General features: G+C 47.1%; 2 protein-coding genes across 3 annotated transcripts in view; both read right to left on the reverse strand.

Moving 5' to 3' along the window:
• EXOSC6 (exosome component 6) overlaps positions 1 to 310 on the reverse strand; it is a 1021-nt gene extending 711 nt beyond the window's left edge. Inside the window, exon 1 of the mRNA XM_029924221.1 lies at positions 4 to 310. Within this exon, the coding sequence (XP_029780081.1) occupies positions 4 to 252 (249 nt within the window). The 5' untranslated portion in view covers positions 253 to 310. The remainder of the gene's footprint in view (positions 1 to 3) is intronic.
• A 1232-nt stretch (positions 311 to 1542) lies between these two features.
• On the reverse strand, positions 1543 to 25151 carry AARS (alanyl-tRNA synthetase). 2 transcript variants are annotated; one of them, XM_029924791.1, is made up of 21 exons: positions 25080 to 25151; positions 22103 to 22267; positions 17779 to 17967; positions 17287 to 17432; positions 14832 to 15023; positions 14167 to 14311; positions 13690 to 13835; positions 12967 to 13075; positions 12666 to 12816; positions 11689 to 11813; positions 11132 to 11276; positions 10180 to 10358; positions 8934 to 9047; positions 7081 to 7287; positions 6350 to 6534; positions 4651 to 4759; positions 3866 to 3979; positions 3166 to 3285; positions 2965 to 3051; positions 2446 to 2559; positions 1543 to 2064 (listed from the first exon to the last, which is right to left on the reverse strand). In XM_029924791.1, exons 2-21 carry the CDS (start codon positions 22244 to 22246, stop codon positions 1879 to 1881), a joined length of 2907 nt encoding a protein of 968 aa, XP_029780651.1. In that variant the 5' UTR covers positions 22247 to 22267; positions 25080 to 25151; the 3' UTR covers positions 1543 to 1878. The 2 variants fall into 2 exon arrangements, with proteins under 2 accessions (XP_029780651.1, XP_029780652.1); XM_029924792.1 differs by lacking the exon at positions 25080 to 25151 and adding an exon at positions 24743 to 25050.
• Positions 25152 to 25401: the final 250 nt, after the last annotated feature.

Here is a 25401-nt window from a genome sequence, read left to right on the forward strand (position 1 = left end):
CGCCCCGGCTGGGCCGCCGCCGCGGTCGCCGCCCTCGGCCTGACGCGGACCGGACACGGCGCACAGTACCTTGGTGCCTCCCGCCTCCAGGTAGGCCGAGCCCTTGGCCTGGCTCAGCAGCCCGGCGCGCGCGTATACTGGCCGCAACCGCGTCGGGTCGCGGGCGGCGGGCGGTTCCTCCTCATTGGCCGCGTACAGTTGCGGCGGCTGCGACTCCTCGGGCCCTCGGATGCGGCGGTGGTCCCCAGGCATGGCGATGCCTGGCGTGCGAGCCGCTTCCGCCCGCTGACCCGGCCTCCCGCGAGGGCACTTCCGCCCGCTTAAAGCGGCGCGCCCGCCCGGGGTCTGTCGGGATAGCGGCGGGCGGCGTCGCCCCGCCCCCTGCCGTCCTGGAGGAAGAAGAGCAAACTCAGCAGCGCCCCGGGACCGCAGCAGGAGACCTGGAGCTTGATGACTGAATAGATGGCAGGGACCAGGCAGGACTGCAGAAATGGGACCTGGACTGGCCTGGCTGACCTCTACTCTCTAGGGCCAGGGCGTACATCTTTGTCTTTTCACTTGTGAAAGCTGCAGCTATTTTAATTTTAATTTTGTGCTTATTTGTGTGACTGTCTCACACGTTTCCCCAGTCTTGCCCAAAAATGATTCTTCCTCTTGTGTTGGTCATTCCTGCCATCTTCAGCACCCTGGCTGGAATAATGCTTGTTCATGAATGGAACAGCCTCTCCTGCACTGGACTGTGTAAACTCTGTACCCCTAGGGGTCCTCACCTGGCATGTGCTTGTTGAAGCCAGGTCCTCTGCACCCTCCCCTTGTGTGCTTCTCACACGCCAAGCTAGGACAGCCTCTCGTCCCTGGGCCGTGACAGCTAGCCTCTGCTGCTTCTCCCAGCATTAGGCCTGCTTTCCTCCTCTTGGACCAGCAGGAGTGAGTGAACCTGGGCCCCAGGGCCACCTGTTGTACCCCCAGGGACATGAAATCTGCCAGAGCCAGCACAAGCAAGCATTACCTGTAACCTTCCCACACACATTCCAAACCCAGCTATCCTCAGACCTGAGTCAACAGATTCAGGACCAGGGCAGGCCCCAATCTCACTGTCCGTCTTTGGGTCAGGAAACCAAGAATGATGGGTTAGTGAGGTGGTGGTAGGTAACTGAGGCACCCTAAATACCTCCTGTACCGGAGAACACCTCTGATCCCCCACCCAATGACTCAACATCAAAAGGGAGGGACACAAGCCTAAGAAATGGAGAGCTCCTCCTATGAACTGCTTCCAGTAACCCCATAGCCTTTTACTGAATGATTAATGCCTTTCTCCATCTTACCCTCCCAGCTCCCCCTTCTATGGGCCACCTCCACAAATGTCTTCAGGTAATCCCAGAGGCCATTCCGAAAGTTCAGGGGTCTGGAGCTGGACTCAGTGAGGACCACAACCAAAAGCCAGGTGGAGGCACAGCATTCTCCAGATACCCAGGGAGCTACAGGCTGTTACACTGGGGGGCGCCTCTGGGGGTGGGGGTTAAGAGATCACATGGCATCATCCAGTATTGCACATGGTCCTTTTATTCTCTGCAGCAAAAATGATTCCTCCCTGTAGACCCAGAACCTCAGGCCTGCAAAGAACCCTACCTACAGACACGAGCATGACAGTGATAAATAGCAATCCTGGGGTAGTGGTTTTAGACAGATGGCGCTGGTGTGTAGGGCTCAGGGCAGAAATGTAACGTGGGCATTGAATCACGGGCCAGCACTCAGGTGAGTTCCAGTTACTGCTAGGTTAGGAGGGCAGATTCAAGTGTCCTCGTGGCAGATGGAGAGCTGGCTGGACGGATGCGTCGGGTGAGGGAAGGATGCCTCTCGGGAGGCCGCCCCCACCCATCAGTTCTTCACATCTCCCAGGCGGAGCTGCGCAAAGGAGGTGGCCAGCTGCAGTGCCTCCTGCAGGCAGCCCACATTCTTGCCTGTGGCCTGAGCAGACACATCTTTGCCACCACCTTTGCCATCCATCAGGCCTGACACCTGTTGCACCCACTCGCTGGCTTTCAAGCCCCGGTTGGCTGCATTCTGGAAGACAAAAAGGAAAAGTGGGAGTTGGGACAGAGGATGAGACTGAGGGAGACATGGAGAAGGGAGAAAAATAAAAAGGGTCGGGGAGCCACAGACCACCACTCCCGCCTGCCTGGATGCTGCTGCCAGCGGAGACCCATCCACAGCCAGGGGGAGGCGTGCACAGCACAGAGCCGAGTATCAGCACAGTTAAACACGCCCCCAAGGACAAGGCCCGAGGTAAGGGCGCTGGAAGAAGTGACAAATAGGTGGCCAGCAGAATGGCCGGTTCTAACTGGTTGCCCACAAGAGTCTTGGCAAACAACTCTCAGAAGCAAGCTTCCTGAGAAAAGCTACAAACACCACCACAAAGAGCACAGGGCTGCATGGTATGCTGACCTGGGGGACCTGACACAAGCACGTGATCTTGCCGGCTTCATTATCCACCGTGAAGAGCATGGCAGATGTCTGCGGGGAATGCGTCTTGAAGAGCTTCAAGGCTTCATTCAGGGCCTGTGGAAAAACCTCCGGTCAGGCTAGGGCCTCAAGAAGGGGAGCCATGCTCTCCACAGGGCAGTGAGCCTGCAAAGCTCAGTTTTCAGAGCATCCCCTACTGCCTACCCCCTCTAAGAGCAGGTGCTGGTCCCGGGAGACCGGCGGAAGAAGCCCCAGGCAACAGGCCCTGCCCACACCTCTGGCTCTGAGGTCTGCCTTCCATCTCCAGGAGCTGTAGCTCCACAGACACCAGGTCTCTCCATGGCTCAGCCTAACCTCAATCCCAGAGAGCGGGCCCTCAGGCAACCACTCCACTCAGAGCCACAAAGCTCACACTCCAGCCACCAGCTGGCTGAGACCCCGAGACGAGACAAGGAGTGGAGAGGCACAGGGCGGCATGTGCAGTCCCAGCCCCTGGGTTGCCTTGGCCGAAGCGCCGCTCTCCATCTCCAAGATGACGAGGGGTTGGTTGGGGTTGCTGTCAATGAGCTGCTTTGTCTTCTCCAACACCTGCAGAGAAGTCCAGAAGAGAGCCCTCAGGTCAAATGCCCAGGCAGAGGTCTGCAGTCTTTGCTGGGTGGATCCTCTGGGCTCCCTCCCAGCCACCGGCACCACAGGACTCACTCGCTTTTGGACATCGGCTTTGCTAGCCCGGTCCAGGTCGTCCATGACCTTCTTAAGGGATTTGAGATTCTCCCGGAACTCGTCCTTCTGCCACTGGGGGATGACTGCGGTGGCCAGGGCCTGGAACCAGAGCACCACTGGGATGTGAGACCCAAGACTCTCTCACCCTTCTGTCTTTCAGTACCAAAGTCTTCCCTGACTAATATCCAGAAGAGTGAAAACAGAGAACAAAACTGTATCCACTGGCCTTAATACCAGTCACTTTACAAGCAACTACAGCAGATGTAACAAGTAGGACAAGAGAAAAAGGGGCAGGTAAAGAGGGCTGGGACCCCCTATAAGCAGTGGTCACCACCACGCAGTGAACACAGCCTGTAATGGGCTCACAGGAAGTCCCCATGTATTAACAGACATGAGGAGACCTGGAAACAGTGGTAGCCACTCCCCCAACTCCCTCAACACTGGCACCCACTGGCGCTTGGAACAGGCTCTGCCATCGGCTGTGGGGGCAGCAAGCAGATGCCAGGGGTCCACAGACCAGGACCCACGGAGTCCCCTTTGCAAGGCTGCCAGGTAACAGAAGTCAGTTCAGAGGGCCACTGCACTGAGAACCAGAATCTGAGAGCTCTTCGGGGACTGTCCTGTGTAGCTGGCTAGCAGTTGGCACTGGGCAGGGTCTGAGGAGAGAGCCCGCTCCTACCTCACCAAGGTCAGCGATCTCCCTCTGCACATCCTTATTTGGCGCATTCTGGGCCTTCACTTTGGCCTCCATGGCACAGAGAGATTTCTTCAAGCTCTCTGCTTTCCTGAGGGCCTGCAGAGGGACAATCAGAGTTGTAACCTCCAGGTCAGGTAACTTTCAGCTTCACTCTTGTCTGGAAACGACTGTGGCAACTGATGGCAGGCTCTGGAACAACACACCCCCAGGGCACAAGAAGTTTCTCTACCTTCAAGGACCAAGTGTCGGCAGCCTCATGCCCCAGAAATGAGCACCTTCTCACATGTCTGACCAGCAGGACGTTGCACTAACTCAGGCTCAGGAGATAAACAAGAACTCCCGAGCTAGGAGCCCTTCTCACCCCAGGAAATGACCCATCGTCAAGCTTCAGCACACGTCAGGCAGCAGCGACAGCCACAGGGCCACTCTCCCTGTACACTGTGCATCTCACACTAGGCACGTACCCCAGTCAGTGGCTGGGGGCACTGGAAGCCACAGCAAAATCATGGTTTGCCCTTCTAGAGACAGATGCTATGGAACAAATGGCAGAATTTACATATATTTTTAAAGATTAAACACAACAAAGCTGAGTTAAAGTCCTATGTGGTGGTGGCTTTTTTCTGCCGGATAGGAGGAACCAGAGGAAATGTGGGGGTAGCATTGTACTTCCGATTCGGAATGCAGCAACTACATAACCAGCTCCCTAATTCAGACTGGGCTCCTCCTGCCTTGTTCAGATAAGCCACGAACCAGCCTGATGTGCTGACCTTCTGGGCTTCTGCACCCGTGACGGCAACAATCCTCCGGATGCCCTTGGCAATAGCTTCTTCACTCACAATCACAAAAGCTCCTGCGTGACTTGAATTCTGTAGGTGTCTAAATGGCAGAACACAAAGTCCGTGGTGACAAGAAAGCCCATGCACCCCAGTCCCTACCCTCTCTGGGAGCCCTTGGCGAGGGCCTGAGGTCTTTGAGGTCCCAGGGAACCTCCTCGAGGGGAAAAGTGGGAAGAGGCCCTTCAAGTTGACTTCAGGGTATGGCTCTGGCCAGGAAGCCCAGGAAAGTCTGGGGCTAACAGCACTTTGACAGTGAGCAAGACACCACCTTCCTGAGCTTCAGTTTTCTCATGTATGAAATGGGGATAATTCTGGGGCTCCTGGGTGGCTCAGTTAGTTAAGCATCCCACTTCAGCTCAGGACATGATTTCACAAGTTCGTGAGTTCAAGCCCCACACTGGGCTCTCTGCCATCCACACAGAGCCTGCTTCAAGTCTTCCGTCTCCCTCTCTCTCTGCTCCTTTCTCAAAAATAAGCACTCTTTCTCAAAAATAAGCAAACATTTTTTAAAAAATACGTAAACTAAAATAGGAAATAATTCTCCCTCACAGGACTACAGTGAAAACTAAAGAGATCAAACAAAAGTGCTTTGTAATCCCTCAAACCCAACACAATGTTACCACTGGCAGGCTCTACATCCATTCATGTTTTTGGTCCTCTTGTAACATTAACTCTAGTTCTTCTATCCCTGCCACCAGCTGACAATATTGGAGGATCACCTTTAAAATCTCACCACAACCCTGTAAATAGGTTTTATTCCCCAGTTCCTCAGAAAACTTCAATCTCTGAGCTCAGGAACCGTTTAGTCATTCTGAGTGGTGAAAGGCTTTGCCTGCAGTTTTTTGTGCTCTGAAGAGTATGTCAGCAAGCAAAGTAGGACTTATCTGAAGGCCCGATTCAGCTGGGCGGAGGAGCGGGGCATGTGGTGTCCCCATATTCCTACCCCATCCTCCACACACTCACCTGCTCCCTACCTGCCTGAGGCTAACAGGAGGCCAGGATGGGCTCCACCATGGCTTTCAGAATGTTCTTCTCAACAAGATTCCCTTGCAAGCAGGAGCTTCCCAGGCTACCACACCATCCCAAAATGACCCCAAGGGCTACAGAGGACTTCAAGTGGGAAGAAACAAGTGGCTCTTGCAAGGCAACCTGAGCTGGGGGTGCTGTGGGGCCTGACTCAGGGGCCCTGAGACCATGGAGTTAATCCCCAGATGCCACTCCAGCTGGCCAAGGAAGCTAAGTGAGGCTCAAGAGTGGAGAAGAGCCAGGACCACTCAGGAACGCAGTGATCGCTCCACGGCCGTCTTGAATCCTGAGTTCACAGGCTGCATTGTCAGGATCAGCCCAAGACACCAGAGCAAGCACCTGTAAGTGTTAGGATAATGCTTTTCCCCATGCTAGGAAGAATATTTCATCATAAACCCAGCAAAGGTCAACATCAGACACCAAGGGGCTTGACGGGAGCACAGGACACTAAGGTTCTTGGGAATGCTGTTTAGCAAGTACATTTCTGAGAACTTCATTCCAACCCTAGAAAAATAAGAGTGAGTCTAGCCTGTTACCCACATCTAACGGTAGTGCCAAATTAACCAAGAGCGAGTCCACCCACCGATCCCCCTGAGGTACTCACGTTCCCCCACAGAATTCCACAGAAGTGAGTGAGCCCGCAGGACCAGAGGGGTCATCCAACAGCTCGGACACTGGGACACCGATGGAGACAACGCGCACAGGGTCAGGATAGGTTTCATCAAACACAGCCCTCAGGCCCTGGATGGCTTTAGCTGCTGCCAGGGGACAATCCTGGGTGTAGACGGGCTGCCATGGAAAAAAGACAGAAAAAAGCTGGGAAAAATATCTTCTCTGGAGGTGCAGTAGGAAGCGGCAGGGAAAGTGTGGTCTTATGGCCTTGCAGGCAAGACTAGGTATCTATTCCTGGTTCTGCCCATCATGTGCCGAGCCTGCTGATACAAGGCACCAAGTGTAAAGTCAAGGGGATCAAAATGGGAATTTCCAATTATTCTGCTAAACTGTGAACCAAATCTTATATGGAAGCCCTACATGTGAAGCAGACAAAACCAGAAGAGCTCTGACTGTCCCAAGGTCAGTGGGGGGAGGGGGTGTGTGTGGAGCAAAGACCTCCCACTGCCCCTTCCCCAGGGGCCCTAAGGGCCCCCTCAGGACACCCCCACTGCCCCTACACCCAGTGTGACTGAGAATCACTGCTTCAAACTAATCTGCATGCTTGGCAGGGTATGGTACACCAGAGGAAGGGCATCCGGGCTGCTGAGAAGGCTCCACGGAGAGAAGGCGATGGTGCAGAAAGAAGCGAGGCTCCTGACCCAAGAGCTCACACACACCTACCTTGGCTGCCTCGATCATCCCGTTAGCAATCTCTTCAGCCTTCTTGATCTGCTGGGTCGACATGGCTCCTTTGGCAGTGAAGTCAAACCGAAGGCGGTCAGGAGCAACAAGGGAGCCCCTCTGGTCAGCCTCCCCAAGCACAGAGCGCAGGGCGAAGTTCAGGATGTGAGTGGCGGTGTGGTTGCTCATGATGGGCCTCCGTCGGGGCTGTGAAGGGAAGAGGCAGCTGGTGGGGAAGTGTGCTAGTCATACCTGCTCTCTCCTCCCAGCTGCTCAAATTTTTAATTGGACATATGACTGCCCAGAATAAGGGCTGCATTTCCCAGTTTCCCTTGCAGCTAACTGTGGCCACATGGGTTGTAAGCAGACATGATGCACTCCCTTAAAGAGAAGGAGCATGCCCTCCCCTTGCTCTTTCCCACTGTCTAGAACAAGAGTTGGCAAATTATGGCCTGTGGGCCAAATCCAGCCTGTTGTCTATTTTTATAAATAGGTTTATTGGAACACAGCCACCCCCTCCTGTTTACCTATTGTCTATGGTGCTTTTCTGCTACAATAGAGAAGTACACAGTTGTGAGTAAGACCATACGGCTCACAAAACCAAAATTACTTACTATTTGGAACTTTACACAAGAAGTCTGCCAACTCCTGGCCTAGAAATGGACCCAGTGGCTACCTTCTTAGACTATGAAATCAAGAGCAACATCCCAGGAATGACAGAAAAACAAGCAAGGAATAGTTGGGCTTTTTGATTCTGTGGGGCAGAGCCTCTATGTCAGCTTGGATTTTGAGATGAGAAACCCGTTTCTTTTGCGGGGGGGGTTTATTTTATTTTTTAAATTAATTTTTTAACATTTTTATTTATTATTGAGAAACAGAGAGAGACCGAGCATGAGCAGGGGAGAGGCAGAGAAAAGGGGAGACACAGAATCTAAAGCAGGCTCCAGGCTCCCAGCTGTCAGCACAGAGCCTGATGCAGGGCTCAAACCCACAAATTGCGAGATCATGACCTGAGCTGAAGTCAGATGCTCAACTGACTGGGCCACCCAGGTGCCCCAGGAAGCACTTTTCTATCTTGTTTTAATCTACTGTTATTTTGGAGCTCTGTCACATGAACAAAACCTGTTTCCTAGTTAATACAGGATCTCAAGATCCTGAAGAAGTATTTGAGGCTAATCTGGAGAAAGGCAATCCATGAAACAAGTCTATAAATCTCAACTGAAATCACTGTCATCTGGGACACCTGATTGGCTCTTGATCAACTCTTGATCTCAGGGTTGGGAGTTTGAGCCTCATGTTGGATATAGAGGTTACTTATTATATATATATATATAAATATATAAAATTAAAATAAATAAAATAAGGGGTGCCTGGGTGAGTGAGCATCTGACTCTTGATTTTAGCTCAGGTCATGACCATGGGATTGAGCCCCATAAGGGGCTCTGCATTGAGCATGGAACCTGCTTAAGATTCTCTCTCTGCCCATCTCCCCTGCTCATGCTCCCTCTGTCTCTAAAATAAAAAATAAATAAATAAAATAAAAATCACTGTCACCTGACTTGGGAACATAGACATTCAATAACTTGTTGCTGAACCCCTCATAAAATATACTCCTGCACTGGATTTATAATAATCTACTGACAAGTTCACTTAGGAGTGACAATAATGACGGACCAATATAAAGCCAAAGGAAATGAATGCTTTTCATAATGTGTATCAAATCACCATGACGTACACTTTAAATATCTTAGAATTGTATATGTCAACTGTACCTCAATAAAGCCAAAGTTTTAATTAAAAAGAAAACAGGATTGCTAACCAGGTCCAATGCCAACCAGCATAACACAGCTCACCTCGTCAATAAACAGCCGGACCTGGTCCCCCACTCTCAGGCTGCCGTAGATGGTCCCTATGTGCAGCACGTACCCTCCTCGTACCTGAGCATTCTTCACTGTAAACTCCGTTTTCTAAAAGGAATCCAGGAGACCAGTATGTAAGTAAATCCAAATCTTATATATTCTCTCTTTATATATAGTACATGATGCACGCACACTAAGACCCTCTTTACTAGTGTGTACTTACCATCATACGTGTTACACCACTAATACCACTGCATTTATTATACGTATACACACGTATACGCTGAATATTAATAAAGAGAAACCTCCCTAAAGTGGAGCCAGGGAGCTAGGAGGGGGAGCTAGAACAGGAGCAGTAATCAATCTCAGAAAAAATTATCAATTACAGGCCCAAACTGCATCCTCAACAGGAAGAACCATCAACTACAGGTCCTAAAAAGGAAAGATGCACATTGCATCTCCTCCAAGAAATCAACTATCCTTGCAACTCTGCCAATGAGAAACCATCATCACTGCAAACTCGTGATTTTCTCCCATGGATTTTCCTTTAGAACAGCTGCTCCCAACTTCCTCCTCCTTGTCTATAAAATATCAGTTGTTCTTCTTTGTTGGACTTGCCTATGGTTTTGCCATAGCTTGCATGTCTCAAATTGCAATTCTCTGCTATTCCCCAATAAACTCACCTTTCCTGGTAAAATGATGATTTTGTTTTTAAGGTTTAACAATACCTATATTTACCACTAAACATACAGACCATTTTGTATATATACATATATATGCACATATATTCACAGATACACAGATGTTCCTTTAGGAGCATCTTAGAGAATTTAAAGGCATCATAAGGAACCTCAAGCCCATAAGACTAGGAAACCCATCCAAGATCGCAGAGTCCGAGCTGGCAGAGCTAGAGGCCAAGGCTTCTGCAAGACGTGTGCCCTCTTCTTATTCATGAGGAAAGCTGGGAGGAGCCCAGGATCAACCACTGCAGCCTAACTGCAGGGATCCTCCTAAGAGGGGACCTAATGGCAATAAAATCAGTGAAATAAGAGGCAGCTCCCTTGGCTTCAGAGACACTGACAATGGACCGCAACCCAAAGACTGGTCATATTGCTCCGCAACGCCAGGAGTAGGAGGCAGAAAAGTGACACTGTGTCCAGGCCCAGCCCTCTGGTGGGTCCTCGATCCACGCCCCCCTCCCCTCCCACCCCCCACCGACAAGAAAGAACTGGTAGCTCACGTCTTCACTGCTGTCCTCAACCTTCACCAGGTAGCCCTCGTCATAGATCTGCCCTCCTTGCTCAGCATAGAAACAGGTCTTGTCCAGCACCACTCCACACTCCTGGCCCGTGGACACTTCTTCCACGAACATCTTATCCCTGCGCAGAGCCATCACTGTAGCCACTGCGCTCTCAAATGCTGCACAGAAGGGGGAAAACAGGGTCAAGGACTTCGTTCACACACTCTTAGCTGGCTTCTGCTTAATTCTCTTTCTCAAGCTCTCCTTAGGTCCTAATTGTCTAATTTCACTTTACAGGCAAGCCCATTAGACTCCACAAAAGGGCTTCACACCAGGGAATGTAACACTCGGTAGGCTGACCAACTGTCACAGGGAATAGACAACTGGGAACAAGGGGTTTCCCAGGTAAAACTGTGAGATCTGGTCACTCTAATTCTGAGCTTCTGAGCAAGAAACTTAGTGAGTCTGATCAGTATTTAGGAGTAGTAATAAATCTCCTCCTCCCAATGTCAATTCACAAAGAATGTATTCATTTTGTGGGCTTGCTTGGATAGATGTAGGTATCTCTGCTGGAGCAAAAAAAAGCAAAACCATGTATTGCCTGTTTATTTTTTTGATTCTGAACTTTAGAATGTCACTATCCTGATGCAAAATTCAATAGCCACTGAAGACTTTATCAGTGGCCATCTCCTGGTTTTCTACAGGGTGTCACAATTAGGGAAACTGGGTAAAGGGGACAAGGAATGTCCCTGTAAATGTTTTCACAATTCCCTATGAATCTATAATTATTCCAAAATAAAGAGTTAGAAAATTAATCGCCAAGGGGCTCTGGGAGTATAAATCACAGAGCACGACCATCCAGCACGACTGGAAAGACCACAATAGATATCCTTGGTTCCTAATCTGGAGACTCATCTCTCAAAACCTACCCGAGGTAAGCACAGTAACATACCGTAGCTCCCACTGGAATCCGAATGGTAATTATACTTCGGGGAATCGTCTGTTGCTTCCAGACCCTTCTCCCTGAGCTCTTCAATAGCATAAATGTCCAGCATAATGAGGTCTTCCCCACCAGCTCCCTTGCCCTGGGATTTTAACTACCAGTAAGAGAAAGAAACAGAAGTGACCCTAATGTGGAGAAAATGAATTCTTAAGGACTCAAAAATTGCTAAACTATGCTCAATATAAAGCTCCAGAACAGAGTTTTTCAATCTCGGCACTACCGACACTTGGCGCCTGCTAGTTCTCTGTCCGGGCGGCTGTCCACCGTAGGATGTTGAGCAGTAACCCTGACTTCCACCCACTTGACCCTGATAGCATCCCACCCTCAGTTGCGAAAACCAAAAAATGTCTTCATACATTACTACCAAATAGCCCCTACTTAACACATGTCGGTCTTGGGAAAAACAGACTTTCAAAGTCTTTACTGGGAGGATCCCTTGTTTGCTTTGCAGCCAAGTCCTGCCTTGTTTGGTGCTGGGTTTCCTGCTCATGCCCCAAATTCTTTACCTGAGCCAGTTTCCTCTCCTCTTCAAATCCATCCATATCTACCACCAGGCCCTTCTCTTCAGCAATCAGTCCAGTGAGATCCACTGGAAAGCCATAGGTGTCATAGAGAAGCCAAGCAGTGTCCCCTGCACAGCACAAAAAACTGTGTAAGAATGATGCAGACAGAGGCGCCTGGGTAGCTCAGTTGACTCAGCATCCAATTATTGATTTCGGCTCAGGTCATGACCTCGTAGTTTGTGAGTCTGAGCCCCAAGGAGGGCTCTGCATGTGCTAACAGCATGGAGCCAGCTTGGGATTCTCGGTCTCCCTCTCTCTCTAACCCCTCCCACTCATTTATTTCTCTAAAATAAATAAACAAAAAAACCCTGACATAGCCTCCTCCTTTTCCATCTCAAGCCCTTCCCAAAAGATGCTAGTAGTGACAAGAGAATTGGAGACAAAAAGTTAGTATTGGTTCTGTGCACTTATCAGAAAATCCATGAAATCTTTCAGAATTGACCTGGAGAAAACACAAAAGGTCTCCTAGTAAAAGTTCTGTTTCTTAATCTGAACATAAGTGCATTGTTTGCCGAAATTCATCAGGCTTTAACCATCCATTACACTGCAATAAAATGTCTAATAAAACATAAAGCAAGTTGCAAAACAGTATATATTGTATGTTCCATACACTTTTGCTGGAAAAGACACACACCCCTGCATACATTTGTATGCAAACAGAGAAAAGCTCTGAATAGTTACACAACTCTTAAGAACTGTTTTTTCTGAGAAATGAGTTTAGGAAAAAGAAACTTAATTTTTTACTTCTGTGTTAACTACTTTGCCACAGTAACATAATACTTTTAAAATTTTACTATAACCCCATTTTATACCAAAAGCCCTTGGAGACACAGGACTCCACTGTCATTTGTGAACAAAGGCTTGCCTATTCTGGAAGGACGAACCAGCCTGGATGAAGAAAGGAACAAAGTGGACCTTACCAGGAATGGTTTTACAGTCTCCCAGGCTCTGAATTTTCCTGTCCAAGATACGACGCCCTCTGCTAAGAGTCTTGAGAAACTGCACTTCCTCTTCGTTAATGATGTCCTTCACCATATCTGGGTCCTTCTTTAGCTCAGGAAATGCATCTCCCTGGCAAAGGGGCAACAGATATGTGGGGTCAACAAAGACAGAGGCCATTCCATGATCCCCCTAAAAACTCTAGCAGTATACGACTTCTCTCCCCATCCCTCTGCGCTGTGTACGTTAGCAGGAAAGAGGTAAGTAGGAAGATATACGTACCAAGGACTGGACAACAACATCTACTAACGTGGCAAAGAAACCCCTGCTGGCGTTGAGTTTCTCATGGGAATATCGAACGGCCCGGCGGAGAATCCGTCTCAACACATACCTGTAAGAGGCAGAAGCCCATCTCTAGACAAACTTCCCAGCTAAGCAGGTTGTAATGGGGCTTTTGGAATTCTTCCCAAAGCAACATAATCAGCTTTTTGTCTTTCTTTCTCAGAGACTTTTTTTTATCCTAAGACTGCTTCTCTTTGCATGCCCCCATGGCCATTAACACATTCCAGCAGAAAACTCAGGAATATAGCCACAAATATCCATTAAGGATGACCTGGGATAATTCCAGTTTGTTCTTCTACCACATCCTGCTGGCCAAGAAATGGAGGGAAGAACAGCCCAGGTGGTGGACGCCCCAAATCCCAAGTCCTCCCTGTCAATAATAATGTTGTGTGGGGCCAATCAATATCCACCGCATCCCATCCTGCCAATATCCTATCAGACGGCCTGAAATACAATCTTTACTACATCTTGTGTTTAGCAGCAAAGATTTAATATAGTGGCAAGTCTGTAATGTTGAGCCAGAGCTCTCATAATCCATAAAAAAACTAAAGGGATCCCTCCAACTACTGGAAAGACAAAGAAAACAATAATAAAGTCGAGTTTTCAGTTTCACAGGGACTCATCAAACTCACATGTCCTATCCCTGTGACACGTGTAACTCACCCACGCCCTGTGTTGTCAGGTCGGCCACCATCGGCCAGTGCCACGGTGATGGTCCGGGCATGGTCAGCCAGCACCCGATAGGCCATATCGATTCCATCGGCATCATCAGCACCAACTTTTCCAGTGTATGGCCGGGCACCTGTGCCCTACAGATAAAAACAAGAAGGCGGCTCATTAGGAAGCAGTGCTTCTGGCATTGCCTTGCACCAGAATGTTCCGAGAAGGCTGAGTGGACATTAAAAGGATGACCCTCTTGCCAGACCTTGTAACACCAAGAAAGGTGACAGCAGGAATAAAGAGCCTCCAGTCAGGCCCCTGCAATCAGCGCCTGGTGCTTAGAGCCTCAGGTAGTTAACGATTAAGTTGGCAGGGACCAAAAATTAAGGGACCCTTAGCTGGCAAAGCACATGATTATTCTTCTCTGGCTAACTGTCCAGCCTCCAAGGAAGTTTGCAATGTTTGCGATAGGACCAGTACCTTCTGAATGGCCTCAAAGTAAGGAACAAAAAGGTCAGTGTCATAGTTGGACATCTTATTTTGCAGCACAGACACCAGTCGCTCCAGGCCCATCCCTGTGTCAATGCTTTTCTTAGGAAGAGGTTTCAAAATGCCGTCGGTTTCCCTGCATGATCCAGAGAAAAAGAAGTTGAAACAAACACTCTGGGGTGCCACCTCTCCCTGGTGGTTAAAGCTCGCTTACATAAAACATAGATTGTAGGCTGTGACTATTTGCCACTTGCCTCTGCCTGGTTTGGTGGGAGGAGGTGAGTGGAGGGGAAAAAGGGAAGAAATAGTTAGGGGTGTATTAAAGAGTGAGGTGACTTCGAGGAAATGAGCTGTAACACAGCAGTGCACATTACCACAAAAATAACGTTACAGGAATAGTCAGACTATGTGGAATGAAACTAGTTTATAAAAGATTAGGTCTCAGCTCTGTCTCAGAGATCAGAGGGAAAACCTGAGAAATAAAATCTAAATAAATAAATAAGGGCATCAGGCTCCCCGATGCCTTTAGTGCCTGCTGTAGCTCCACTCCCCTGTCCCCAAAGACGAGGATGAGAAGGTGGCCTTGTGCTCGGAGTTCCTCTTTCTCTACTTGGCCTGAGGAAAGGTGCACAAACAGTCCAGGACCCCAAGGCCACCTGTTATACTGGATGAACACCAGGTTCCAAATCTCCAGCACATTGGGGTCATCCTGGTTGACGAGGTGTGCAGCATCCCGACCACCAATCCGGTCATAGTGGATCTCACTGCAGGGACCACAGGGGCCCGTGTCACCCATCTCCCAGAAGTTATCCTTCATGCTGCCGGGCAGGATTTTGGAGTCATCCAGCCTGCACAGAGAGGGGAAGATACACCCAGTTACAGCCACTGTCCAGGATTCTGCCCAGACTTGCACCCACCACCAAAGGACCTTATGCATTTCTATATAAAAAAAAAAGACCCACTCTTTGGCAATTACTAAAGCTAAGGCTGCACAGCAGGGGCTAAAGACGCAGAACATGACTCCTCTCGAGAGTGACTACAATAGAATACGAAATACACATAGGCTGCAGTCAATAATTATATAAAAACAAGAAAAGATATGGATAAAGCCTAGAAAGGAACACATAAAAATAAAAACATTTATGCTGACTATGACCAGAATTTAAACAAATCTTTTCTTTGCAAATGTTCCTTTGTTTTAAAAACTGAAACGACTTTCCTATATGACAGTATTATAAGCATTAAAACCCTGGGGGGCGCCTGGGGGACTCAGTCAGTTAAGCGTCCGACTTCAGCTCAGGTCATGATCTCAGGGTTTGTGGGTTTGAGCCCCAGATCAGTTTCTGTGAATTCTGTATCTGTGAATTCGAATTCTGCATCTCCCTGTATGCCCCTTCCCTGCTTGTGCTCTCTCTCAAAAAAAAAAAAATTTAAAGCGTTAAAACCCTGAGAGGGGTGCCTGGGTGGCTCAGTCGATAAACGTCTAACATCGGGCTCTGTGCGGACAGCTCAGAGCCTGCAGCCTGTTTCGGATTCTGTGTCTCCCTCTCTCTCCGCCCCTCCCTTGTTCGCACTGTCTCTCTGTGTCTCAAAAATAAATAAACATTAAAAAAAATTTTTTTAAACCCTGCTGAGAAAACAAAACAAAAAAACCCTGAGGAGTATTTCAAGTCACTTCCCTAGGCCCCAACGTAGTCAAAATTTTCACCTTAAAATGATACTGAAAAGAATTTAATAAGATCAAAATAGTTCTAAAATACTGGATTCTGCTGAGAGCTGCTAGATAACAGTGCACTCAAAAAAGATTGTGCTTACAGGGGCACCTGGGTGGCTCGGTTGGTTAAGCGTCTGACTCTTGATCTCAGCTCAGGTCATGATCTCAGGGTCGTAAGCTCAAGCCCTGCACTGGGTAGGAAGCCAACTTAAAAAAAAAAAGGACTAAGCTTGCTTGACAAACAGAGGCTGGATGTACACAAGCCAAGCAAAACAGGACTCCAAAGTCAAGAGTAGTATGTAACATTACCATGCGTTACTAGCCAAAATGTCCCAAGTACATTTAGAACATCCCATCTAACCAAGTAGGGGTTTCAGACCAAGTACCAGGGGAAGCTGGGTTGGAATAACATATGTAGAGTAAAAGTAATTAATAAATGACGAAATGAATGAAACAGAGAGGTGGCACTAGTTAAGTGTGGTAAAAAGCTATGCCTCTTTTTAAGACTTAGAGTAAAAAGAGTAAGAAAATGAGACAAAGACATAGGCAGGCCAGCTACGTAGAGGGGGCATGTCACGCCACATTCAGATTCCTCTTGACGCTGCATTTCATGAGTCCTAGTAAGTTCAAAGCGCAGAATACATACAGCTCATCTGTCGCATCAGCTTTCATGCTCCATGATTTTTCTTTAGAATTATATTACATTAAAGAAAAATAAACCCCAGGCACCTGGGTAGCTCAATCAGTTAAGTGTGTGACTTCGACTCAGGTCATTATCTCACAGGTCTTGAGTTCGAGCCCCACAGTGGGTTCCGAGCTGATGTTTCAGAGCCTGCTTGGGATTCTTTCTCCCTCCCTCTCTCACAACAAAATAACAACCAAAACTTCCTTTGTCTTCAACCTATTTGATGCCATTCCACTTCCATAAGAAATTACCTGTTTCATATGAAAAATACCAGAGTGTTGAAAAAGACACACACATACACACAGGGTGACAGAAATACCAAACAATGCGTGGAAGACTATATACACGTGGCATCAAACTATTAACGCTGATTAACCTTAAGGATCTTCTATTTCCTGTTTTTCCATTTGTATGTACTGTAGTGTGAATGTTTACAAATATGCACTGTATGCACAATTTCTAAAAATATATAAAAAGCAAAACAATGAGAGACTCTTTATATTGGCTTTGAACACTGGAAGGATGAAGTAAATATACGAAGAAGCGATGACTGCATCAGAGAACCGGTCCCAGTCACTCCCCGCTCCCTTTGAAACTGCACAGCCCCAAACTGGAAAAGGCAAAGCACTCCAAGACCTAAGACCTCACTCTGGCACCAAGTTAGGAATTACTTTATTCCTCCACACTCTCAACATATGAGACGCGTTCTTACCCCAAGCTTTGCCAGATCTGTTTGCACTCCAGGTCTGGTTCTAAGCCAGCAGCTTCATCTCCACCAAAGTAAGTAACATAAAGTCTGTCAACTGGAATGCCAAACTCTTGAGTGAGAAGCTCCAGAGCCATCTTACATGCCAATTCCTACAAAAATAACAAAAAGAAAGATGTGTCAGGTGGTCAAACCAAAATCCATTTAGTATGAGTAGGAAAAGTCAAGATCCTAGGAAGACAAATATAAAACTACAACATCTTCACTGTAAACCCAGCCAAATTCCAGATCAGTTTCTAGGAGACAACCAAATGTAAATTGAAAGCAAATGATAGGCATTGCTTCCAGGAAGTTTTAGTATTAATAAATGCCTTTTACTCCTGAATCTCCTGGATAATGATACTTCATACTTTAAAACAAGCAAAATTGAACCAATTTCCTTCAGTGGACATGACCATTTTGCTCAGAACCCCAAAGTGATCTCCTCTTTGAGCTTACCTTGAAATAATCTCCAAAAGACCAGGAGCCCAACATCTCAAAGAAGGTGTGATGATAGACATCCTTGCCCACATCGTCCAGATCGTTGTGTTTGCCCCCGGCGCGGATGCATTTCTGGGTATTGGCAGCTCTGCTCAGCTTTGCCATAGGGTGAGATGGGTCAATAGTGTTCAGAAAGATGGGTTTGAACTAACGAAAAAAAAGAGGGGAACATTTCAACCTTTAAGGAGTTGCAGATATACTGGGCAGTCACATGCTGGCAGGAAGAAACCACACACGAACTGTTCAGAGTGTAATTTAATTAGCCCGGAACAGGGAAGCTTCTGAGGCAGGTCTCCTGACGGGGCTGCAATAGAGGCGGCTGGCCTCAGCGCAGCCTGTCCCCTCCTCCTTCTCTAACAGTCCCCACAACCAGTGACCACCTACACAAGGAACAGGCCTGCTGGATGTGTGAGAGCACCCAGAGGTTGATGCAGTGAAATCGGTGCTTCTTCACAAGTCTCCGGTGGTCAGGATTGACAATATCTTTCTGTAAAAACTGATTCTAAAACTGATGTGCTGGACGTGCCAGACCGGTTTAGTTGGTAGAATGAGAGACCCCTGATCTTCCCTGTTCAAGCCCCACGTTGGGCATAGAGCTTACTTAAAAAAAAAAAAAAAAAAAAAAAAAAAAAGTCAGCAAGCGTGGGTGGCGCTGTCGGCTGAGCGTCCAACTCTTGATTTCAGCTCAGGTCATGATCCCAGGGCCGTGGGGTGGGACTGGGCCCTGCATCTGGCTCCACAGTAAGCATGGAGCCTGCTTAAGATTCTCTCTCCGTCCCTCTCCTCTCTCTCTCTCTAAAATAAAATAAATTGAATAAAAAGAAAAAGAAATAAAATAGTAAAAAGTGATATGCTGGCTCATTAGAAGGGTGATAAGGAAGAAAAAAATTGAGACCTATTAAGGGAGTAAAAATCAGCACAACTTAATGAATGACTGGATGTTTAGAGAAAAGGTATTATTTGCTCTGAATATTTATCAAGTTATACTTTGATGTATCATTGTTATGTAATTGTTTTATTTTCCCACTAGATCTGTCCAATTTGGTAACCAATAGTCACTTGTTACTTGTAAACTTAATTAAAATTAAATAATTAGTAACTGATTAAAATTTTAAAAAACAAAACATTCTGTTCCTCAGTCACACTAGCTCAATAATCATGCATGGGGCGCATGCAACGCCTCATCTTAGGGTTGTAAGTTCGAGTCCCACACTGGGTGTAGAGATTACTTTTAAAAATAAATAAATAATTTAAAAATCTAAAAAAATAATCATGCATGGCTAATGGCCGTGATATTGGGTGGCCCAAATATAGAACATTACCATGACTGCAGAAAATTCCACTGGATAGTCCTGAACTGGACCATGAACTCCCTTTTTTTTAGTATTTATTTTTAAGAGACAGCATGAGCGGGAAAAGGGCAGGGAGAGAGGGAGAGAGAGGGAGGGAGAGAGGGAGGGAGAGAGAGGGAGAGAGAGGGAGAGAGAGGGAGAGAGAGGGAGAGAGGGAGAGAGGGAGAGAGGGAGAGAGAGAGAGAGAGAGAGAGAGAGAGAGAGAATCCAAAGCAGGCTCCAGGCTCTAAGCTGTCAGCACAGGGCCCAACAGAGGGCTCAAACTCTTGATCTGTGAGAATGTTACGTGAGCCTAAGTCGGACACTTAACAGACTGAGCCACCCAGACACCCTCAGACCATGAACTCCTTAAAAGCAAAAACTATTATTACTTATCCATGTATATCCAGCACTTAGTGTAGTACCTGAAAAAGGGCAGATGTGTAATTAGTACTATTTCGAATACTTATTTTTTATTTTTTTACAATTTTTAAATTATAAATCCATGTCTTTTTGGGTTTTTTTTTTAATTTGTTTTTGAGAGACAGAGAGAGGCAGCATGAACAGGGGAGGGTCAGAGAGAGAGGGAGACAGAATTTGAAGCAGGCTGCAGGCTCTGAGCTAGCTGTCAGCACAGAGCCAGACGTGGGGCTTGAACCCAAGATCCGTGAGATCATGACCTCGGCCGAAGCCAGATGCTTAACCAACTGAGCCACCCAGGCGCCCCTATTTTGACTATTTTAAAAAGAAAAAAAAAGGAAACACCATCAAGGCATTTCTGATTAAGACGCAGTATAGCACTAAAGTGAAGCAAATGACTACCTGTGTTCAAATCCACACTCCAGCATTTGCCAGCCATGCCAGCTTGGCTGTTTACTTGAGCCGTCAGTGTTTCAGTATAAAGTAAGGCCCAAATGAGCCAACGTGAAAGTCATAGACCAGTGCCTGGCATATAGTAATAAGTGCTACACACAGGCTAATAATTACTGTTATTCATAGAACATTTAGAAAGACTGGACTCTCATGGTTCTTCTCCAAGAATAATCAGCACATGTGGGAGAAGATAAAATCCGTGCCTAGGAATGCCTGGGTAGAAAAGAACCTTTCCAGTATTCCAGAAAACCCATCACCTTGCAGGTCCACATAAAATCAGTGCCACTATCCCAAATGTATACAAAATATTTACACATATAATTGAAAACGTGTAGGATGTCACAGTTAACGTTACACAAGATGGAAAATGTTCCCACTGCCTCTAATTTTCCAAGCCAGGAAAGAGACCAGAAAAAAAAAAGAAAATGTCAACTTATCCTTTAGCCCAGAGTGAGGCACATTCTAAGGGCCAGTGGGTCCACTGGGCTAAGCAGGGCTCCAAAAGAACCATCAAATAAAACCCCTGAGGGCACTAGCTAACGTGAATCCACTTCCATAATCAGCCTGGTAAGCAGTTTTCAACATCACAATAAAACTTTCAAATTTTTTATAGTTCAACTGCCCCAAACATAAATCCTGCTAACAGTTTCTTCACCAGTGGATCTAAACTGGCATCAGTGGCAGTAGCTTCAAGGAGTCTTTAAAAAAATCAATAAAGCTGCATGCCTCAGAATGGGAATGAATGCAAAGCTTTCAAAGAGTCCTGGGGCGCTTGGGTGGCTCAGTCGGTTAAGCATCCAACTTCAGCTCAGGTCATGATCTCACAGTTCATGGGTTCAAGCCCCGCGTCAGGCTCTGTGCTGACAGCTAGCTCAGAGCCTGGAGCCTGTCTTCAGATTCTGTGTCTCCTTCTCTCTGACCCTCCCCTGCTCGCACTCTCTCTCTCCCTCTCAAAAATAAATAAGGGGAGCCTGGGTGGCAAAGTCAGTTGAGCATCTGACTTCGGCTCAGGTCATGATCTCACGGTTTGCAGGTTTGAGCCCCGCATCAGGCTCTGTGCTGACAGCTAGCTCAGAGCCTGGAGCCTGCTTCAGATTCTGTGTCTCTTTCTCTCTCTGCCCCTCCCCTGTTCATGCTCTGTCTCTCTCAGTCTCTCAAAAATAAATAAATGTAAAAAGAAATTAAAATAAATAAATAAAACATTTTAAAAATGTAAAAAAATAAAAAAAAAAAATAAAACCCAGCTTTTTTCCTTAGGAGAAAATAAAAGCAAGACTTTACAGACTAGGGGCGCCTGGCTGGCTCAGTCCGTAAAGCATGCAATTTTTGATCACAGGGTCATGAGGTCAAGTCCCAAGCTGGGCAGAGTTTACTTATGTCAACATAAAAGACATAGATCAACATAAATAAAGTGAGGGTGCCTCAGTGGCTCAGTCGGTTGAGCCTCCAACTTTTCATTTTGGCTCAGGTCATGGCATTACAGTCATGAGATCGAGCCCAGAGTCGGGCTGCATGCTAGACATGGAGCCTGCTTAAGATTCTCTCTCTCGCTCCCCTCTGCCCCTCCTCTGCATGCCTGTGCTCTCTCTTTCTAAAAAAATTAAATAAATTGGGTGCCTGGGTGGCTCAGTCTGTTAAGGGTCCAACTCTTGGTTTGGGTTCAGCTCATGATCTCATAGTATGTGAGTTCAAGCCCCACGTTGAGCTCTATGCTGATGGCAAGGAGCACACATGGGATTCTCTCTCTGTCTCGCTCTCTTTCTCTCTGGCTCTCTATTTCTCGTTATCAAAAATAAACATTTAAAAAAATAAATAAAAAATAGGAGCACCTGGGTGGCTCAGTTGGTTAAACGTCCAACTTTGGCTCATATCATGATCTCGTGGTTCATGAGTTCGAGTCCCACTTCAGGCTCTGTGCTGACAGCTCAGAGCCTAGAGACTGTTTCGGATTCTGTCTCCCTCTCCTTCTGCCCCTCCCTCACTCACACTCTTTGTCTCTCCAAAATATATGTTAAAATATAGATAAAAAATAAAAGTCAGTGAATAAAATGTTAAGAAAAAGCAAAAAAAACCCTTACCTGGTTCATGCCTGCATTGGCAAAGAGCAAAGTGGGATCATCCAATGGGATGGTGGCAGATGAATGAACGTAGGTGTGCTCATTTCTCTTGAAGAAATCTATAAATCGCTGCCGTATTTCACTTGCTGTTAGAGTTGAGTCCATCTTGAAACTAACCCTATGGAACTAACCAAAGAAAAAAATAAAGAAAAATTAGGAGAAATGAAACTAAGAGATAAGCAGACATTACACAAGACTCAGGCTTTTCAGGTCAAGTCAAAGCAGGACACCGGTAAGCTGTTTGATCCTGAAACCTCTATGTTGTAACATCCAAGGCTAAAATCATCATCGAAACAAAATATGCTGCCAACCTCAAAAGGTTCAATACACCAATATGTCAAGTAGAGCATGCTTTCTTCATGTATTCATTTACACCAAAATACGTAAAGAGCACCTCTGTGCCATGGCCTGGGCCAGGAATTAGGAAATGAAAATAAAAACGTCATGGTTTCCAGTCTAGCAGAGCAGCTTACTGGGGATGGGGGGATGCTCAAGAGACCTGGGTTCCAGTCCTTAAGGAGTTACTTTACTTCAACAAAAGAAAGGGTCCATATGAGATGAACTCTAAGGATCCTTCTGGTTCTGTTCATATACATGCCTAGAATCGGGCAAAGTCCCATTATCCCTAAAGCCAGGGTCGCTCGCTGGGTTTGGCCTGACCATCTTGGAAGGCTGCTGGCAACACAGTGTACCTGGGGATGGGCCTGGTCACACAAGGCACTGCCTGCAAGTAGGACTATACCTACCCCCACCTAGCTGAAGCACCCCCCGCACAACTGGGACTTCCTTCTCAGCTATTAGATTCCTCGGCAGTGAGGATGTTGCAGCCATACTGAGGAAGTGGAGCCCAGAGTCAGTGAAAGAAAAAGGAAATGAGAAGAGAGAGAAATTGGGAAATAAGCTTTAAAATTCCAAAGCTCTTTCACATCTATTATGATTTTCCTGAGAGGCAAGCTGGGGAAAAGTGACAGCCCTTAGAGGAGGGTGCCAATCACTGGCATAGGTGCTGTAGTGCCATGCAGCACTGAGCGTCTGGGGAAAGAAGGGAACCATCTCACTAACGTTAGCTAACTCTGTAGAATACGAGAATACGAGTGCCAATTCTATTCTTATTCTTAAACAAGTCACCTTATCCCAAACTGTTTCCTTTTTTGTAAAAAAGTAGGATCTACCCTGCCTACTCCATCTGGGTCTTTGAGTCTCAAAAGCCATCCTGAATTTGGAAGCAGTCTGTAAACCGAAAACCCCTAAAGGAATATGGATGCTATTACTCTAAGTCATTTAGTACAAAGACTTTTTTTCCTTCTTAAAAGGATGATAAAGACATACACGGTGAAGAGATTGACTCAGATCTATGCTTAACCACAATTTCAACTGATTTATTCACAATTCAATCAACTCATTACTCAAACAAAAGCCCTTTGGCAAAAAGATGGTCAAACACTGGCCAAGAAGCAACGAACTGACTAAAACTCCCTTAGATAAGGATTTTTATGTCCACACTAAGGAGTCAAGACTAGGGTTTTCAGAAACTCTTTCACACCACATTCTTCCTCCTCTCTCCTCATGGTGTCAGTGAATCTTCATGGTGGCAAACATGAATGTACAGGGCCATTTGTGACTGAGCAACAGCACAGTTTCAGAATGTTCATTGTTCCTTCTCTAAATGGGCTACCTGAAGCAAATAAACTGAATTACAATAGACACATAAATTTTCCATTTTGCTCACTCAGTCAACCTACATAAATGCATACTGTGCTGGGAATCAAGATGAATGAGTCTCTGCCCTCACCTGTGAGACAGTCATATACAGAAATAACTGAAATGATGTAAGGATCCAATATATTGACAGTAAGACCTATGGCGTCTGTAACCACTAAAAAAAACTGTGTCACCATCACAAATTCATTTATTCAATATAAATATTCTAGAAGGCTGCATGAGATACAGAGGTGACAAAAAGAATGGTCCTCAGCTTCTACTTCTAAACAGGGCTGTAAAGGTCCTGAGTACCTTAATTCACACTGACTCTTGGGTTTAAGGCTCTGGCCACAGGACCTTTCAGTGTGCTCTTCACTCGCCAGGTAAGCTGTCTACCCTACTCTTTCCTTTTTCCTAGTTATTTCCTCATTTTTGATATGTCAATTTCAAAGAGACTTATTTAAGAAAGCCTTCTCCTTCTTGACCAGATTCTCCTTATTTTACTCTGGTAGCGCCAGGTGTCTTCCTTCATAATTTCCACATGCACTGGGCTGCTTGTTTATGTCCATCTCCCCAACACGCTGGAAGTTCCACCTCTGTGAGAATCATGACTGATTTTTGCTCACCGCAGGGATATATCCTCAACATCTAGTCCAATGGTTGCCAAATAAGTACTTCAGGATTAGGTGTAATCCTTTAGCAGCAAACTGTTAGGGAACTTAAAGCACACTGGGAAATGCAGACTGAAAAAGCAAGTGCTTCCAGGTGAACCTGAGCCAGTATCAGCTCTTAGCTCATTTTAAGAAATTAGGAAATGGCTCAGAGAGGAATTTCACCCATCCCGACCACCCTCAAATCCTCACCGCCCCTAAGGGGATTAAAACCGGGGTAGATAAAAACCTCAGCTCTGGGCGGGTAGTCTCTGGCAACCGTGATTCTCCCAAGATCCCGGTCCTTGGCAAGGCCACTCAAGGCCACTCCACCCTCAGCGTTCCAGGGGGTGACAAGAGGGCCTTTCTGTCGCTGTGCTGTAGCCCGCCCCGACTCCAGCCCAGGCTGCGGTTCCAGAGGCCTCGCGGGGCCTGGCCCAGGGACCCGCTGGGGCAACCGCGCTCTCGGGACCCGGACCGAGCCGCTCTAGCGGCGTCTCAGAACTCTCCAAGGTCTGTCTGCTTCCCTCAAAGGTCGCCGTCCCTAACTCCTCTCTCAGAGCCCACCGCCAAGAGCTCGCGGTTACCTGTTCCTGCAGATGCGCAGCTGCACCGCCCGGAGCCACCACGGACCGCAAGGCGCATGGCCTTGTCCAATCAGAGCGCGCCGATGGAAAGTGCCCCGCCAGGCCTTACCTCCCCGAGATATTTATTGGTCTGTCCTCATGCCAATCAACCTGAGCACTTATCGGCTTATTAGTCGATTTCCAGGAAGGCGGCTCTAAATCGGCTGATGCAACGGCTGGGAAAGAAGGGATGGAGTATCTCACGTGACCGGCTTCTGGGGGCAGACATTTTGGTTTACAAAAGCTTCATAGGTGACTTGGTTAATAAGGGTAACCCCTGACA

The sequence above is a fragment of the Suricata suricatta genome, chromosome 16, assembly GCF_006229205.1.
Source record: "Suricata suricatta isolate VVHF042 chromosome 16, meerkat_22Aug2017_6uvM2_HiC, whole genome shotgun sequence".
Classification (NCBI taxonomy): domain Eukaryota; kingdom Metazoa; phylum Chordata; class Mammalia; order Carnivora; family Herpestidae; genus Suricata; species Suricata suricatta.

Excerpts from the sequence above, each read along its gene's own strand:
- AARS (XM_029924791.1), bottom strand. The coding sequence starts at position 22,246 with ATGGACTCAACTCTAACAGCAAGTGAAATACGGCAGCGATTTATAGAT. Across the intron at positions 3,052-3,165 it reads AAGCCGATGTCCAAAAGCGA|GTGTTGGAGAAGACAAAGCA; the intron begins GTGAGTCCTGTG and ends ACTTCTCTGCAG. Across the intron at positions 2,560-2,964 it reads AGAGCGGCGCTTCGGCCAAG|GCCCTGAATGAAGCCTTGAA; the intron begins GCAACCCAGGGG and ends GTTTTTCCACAG.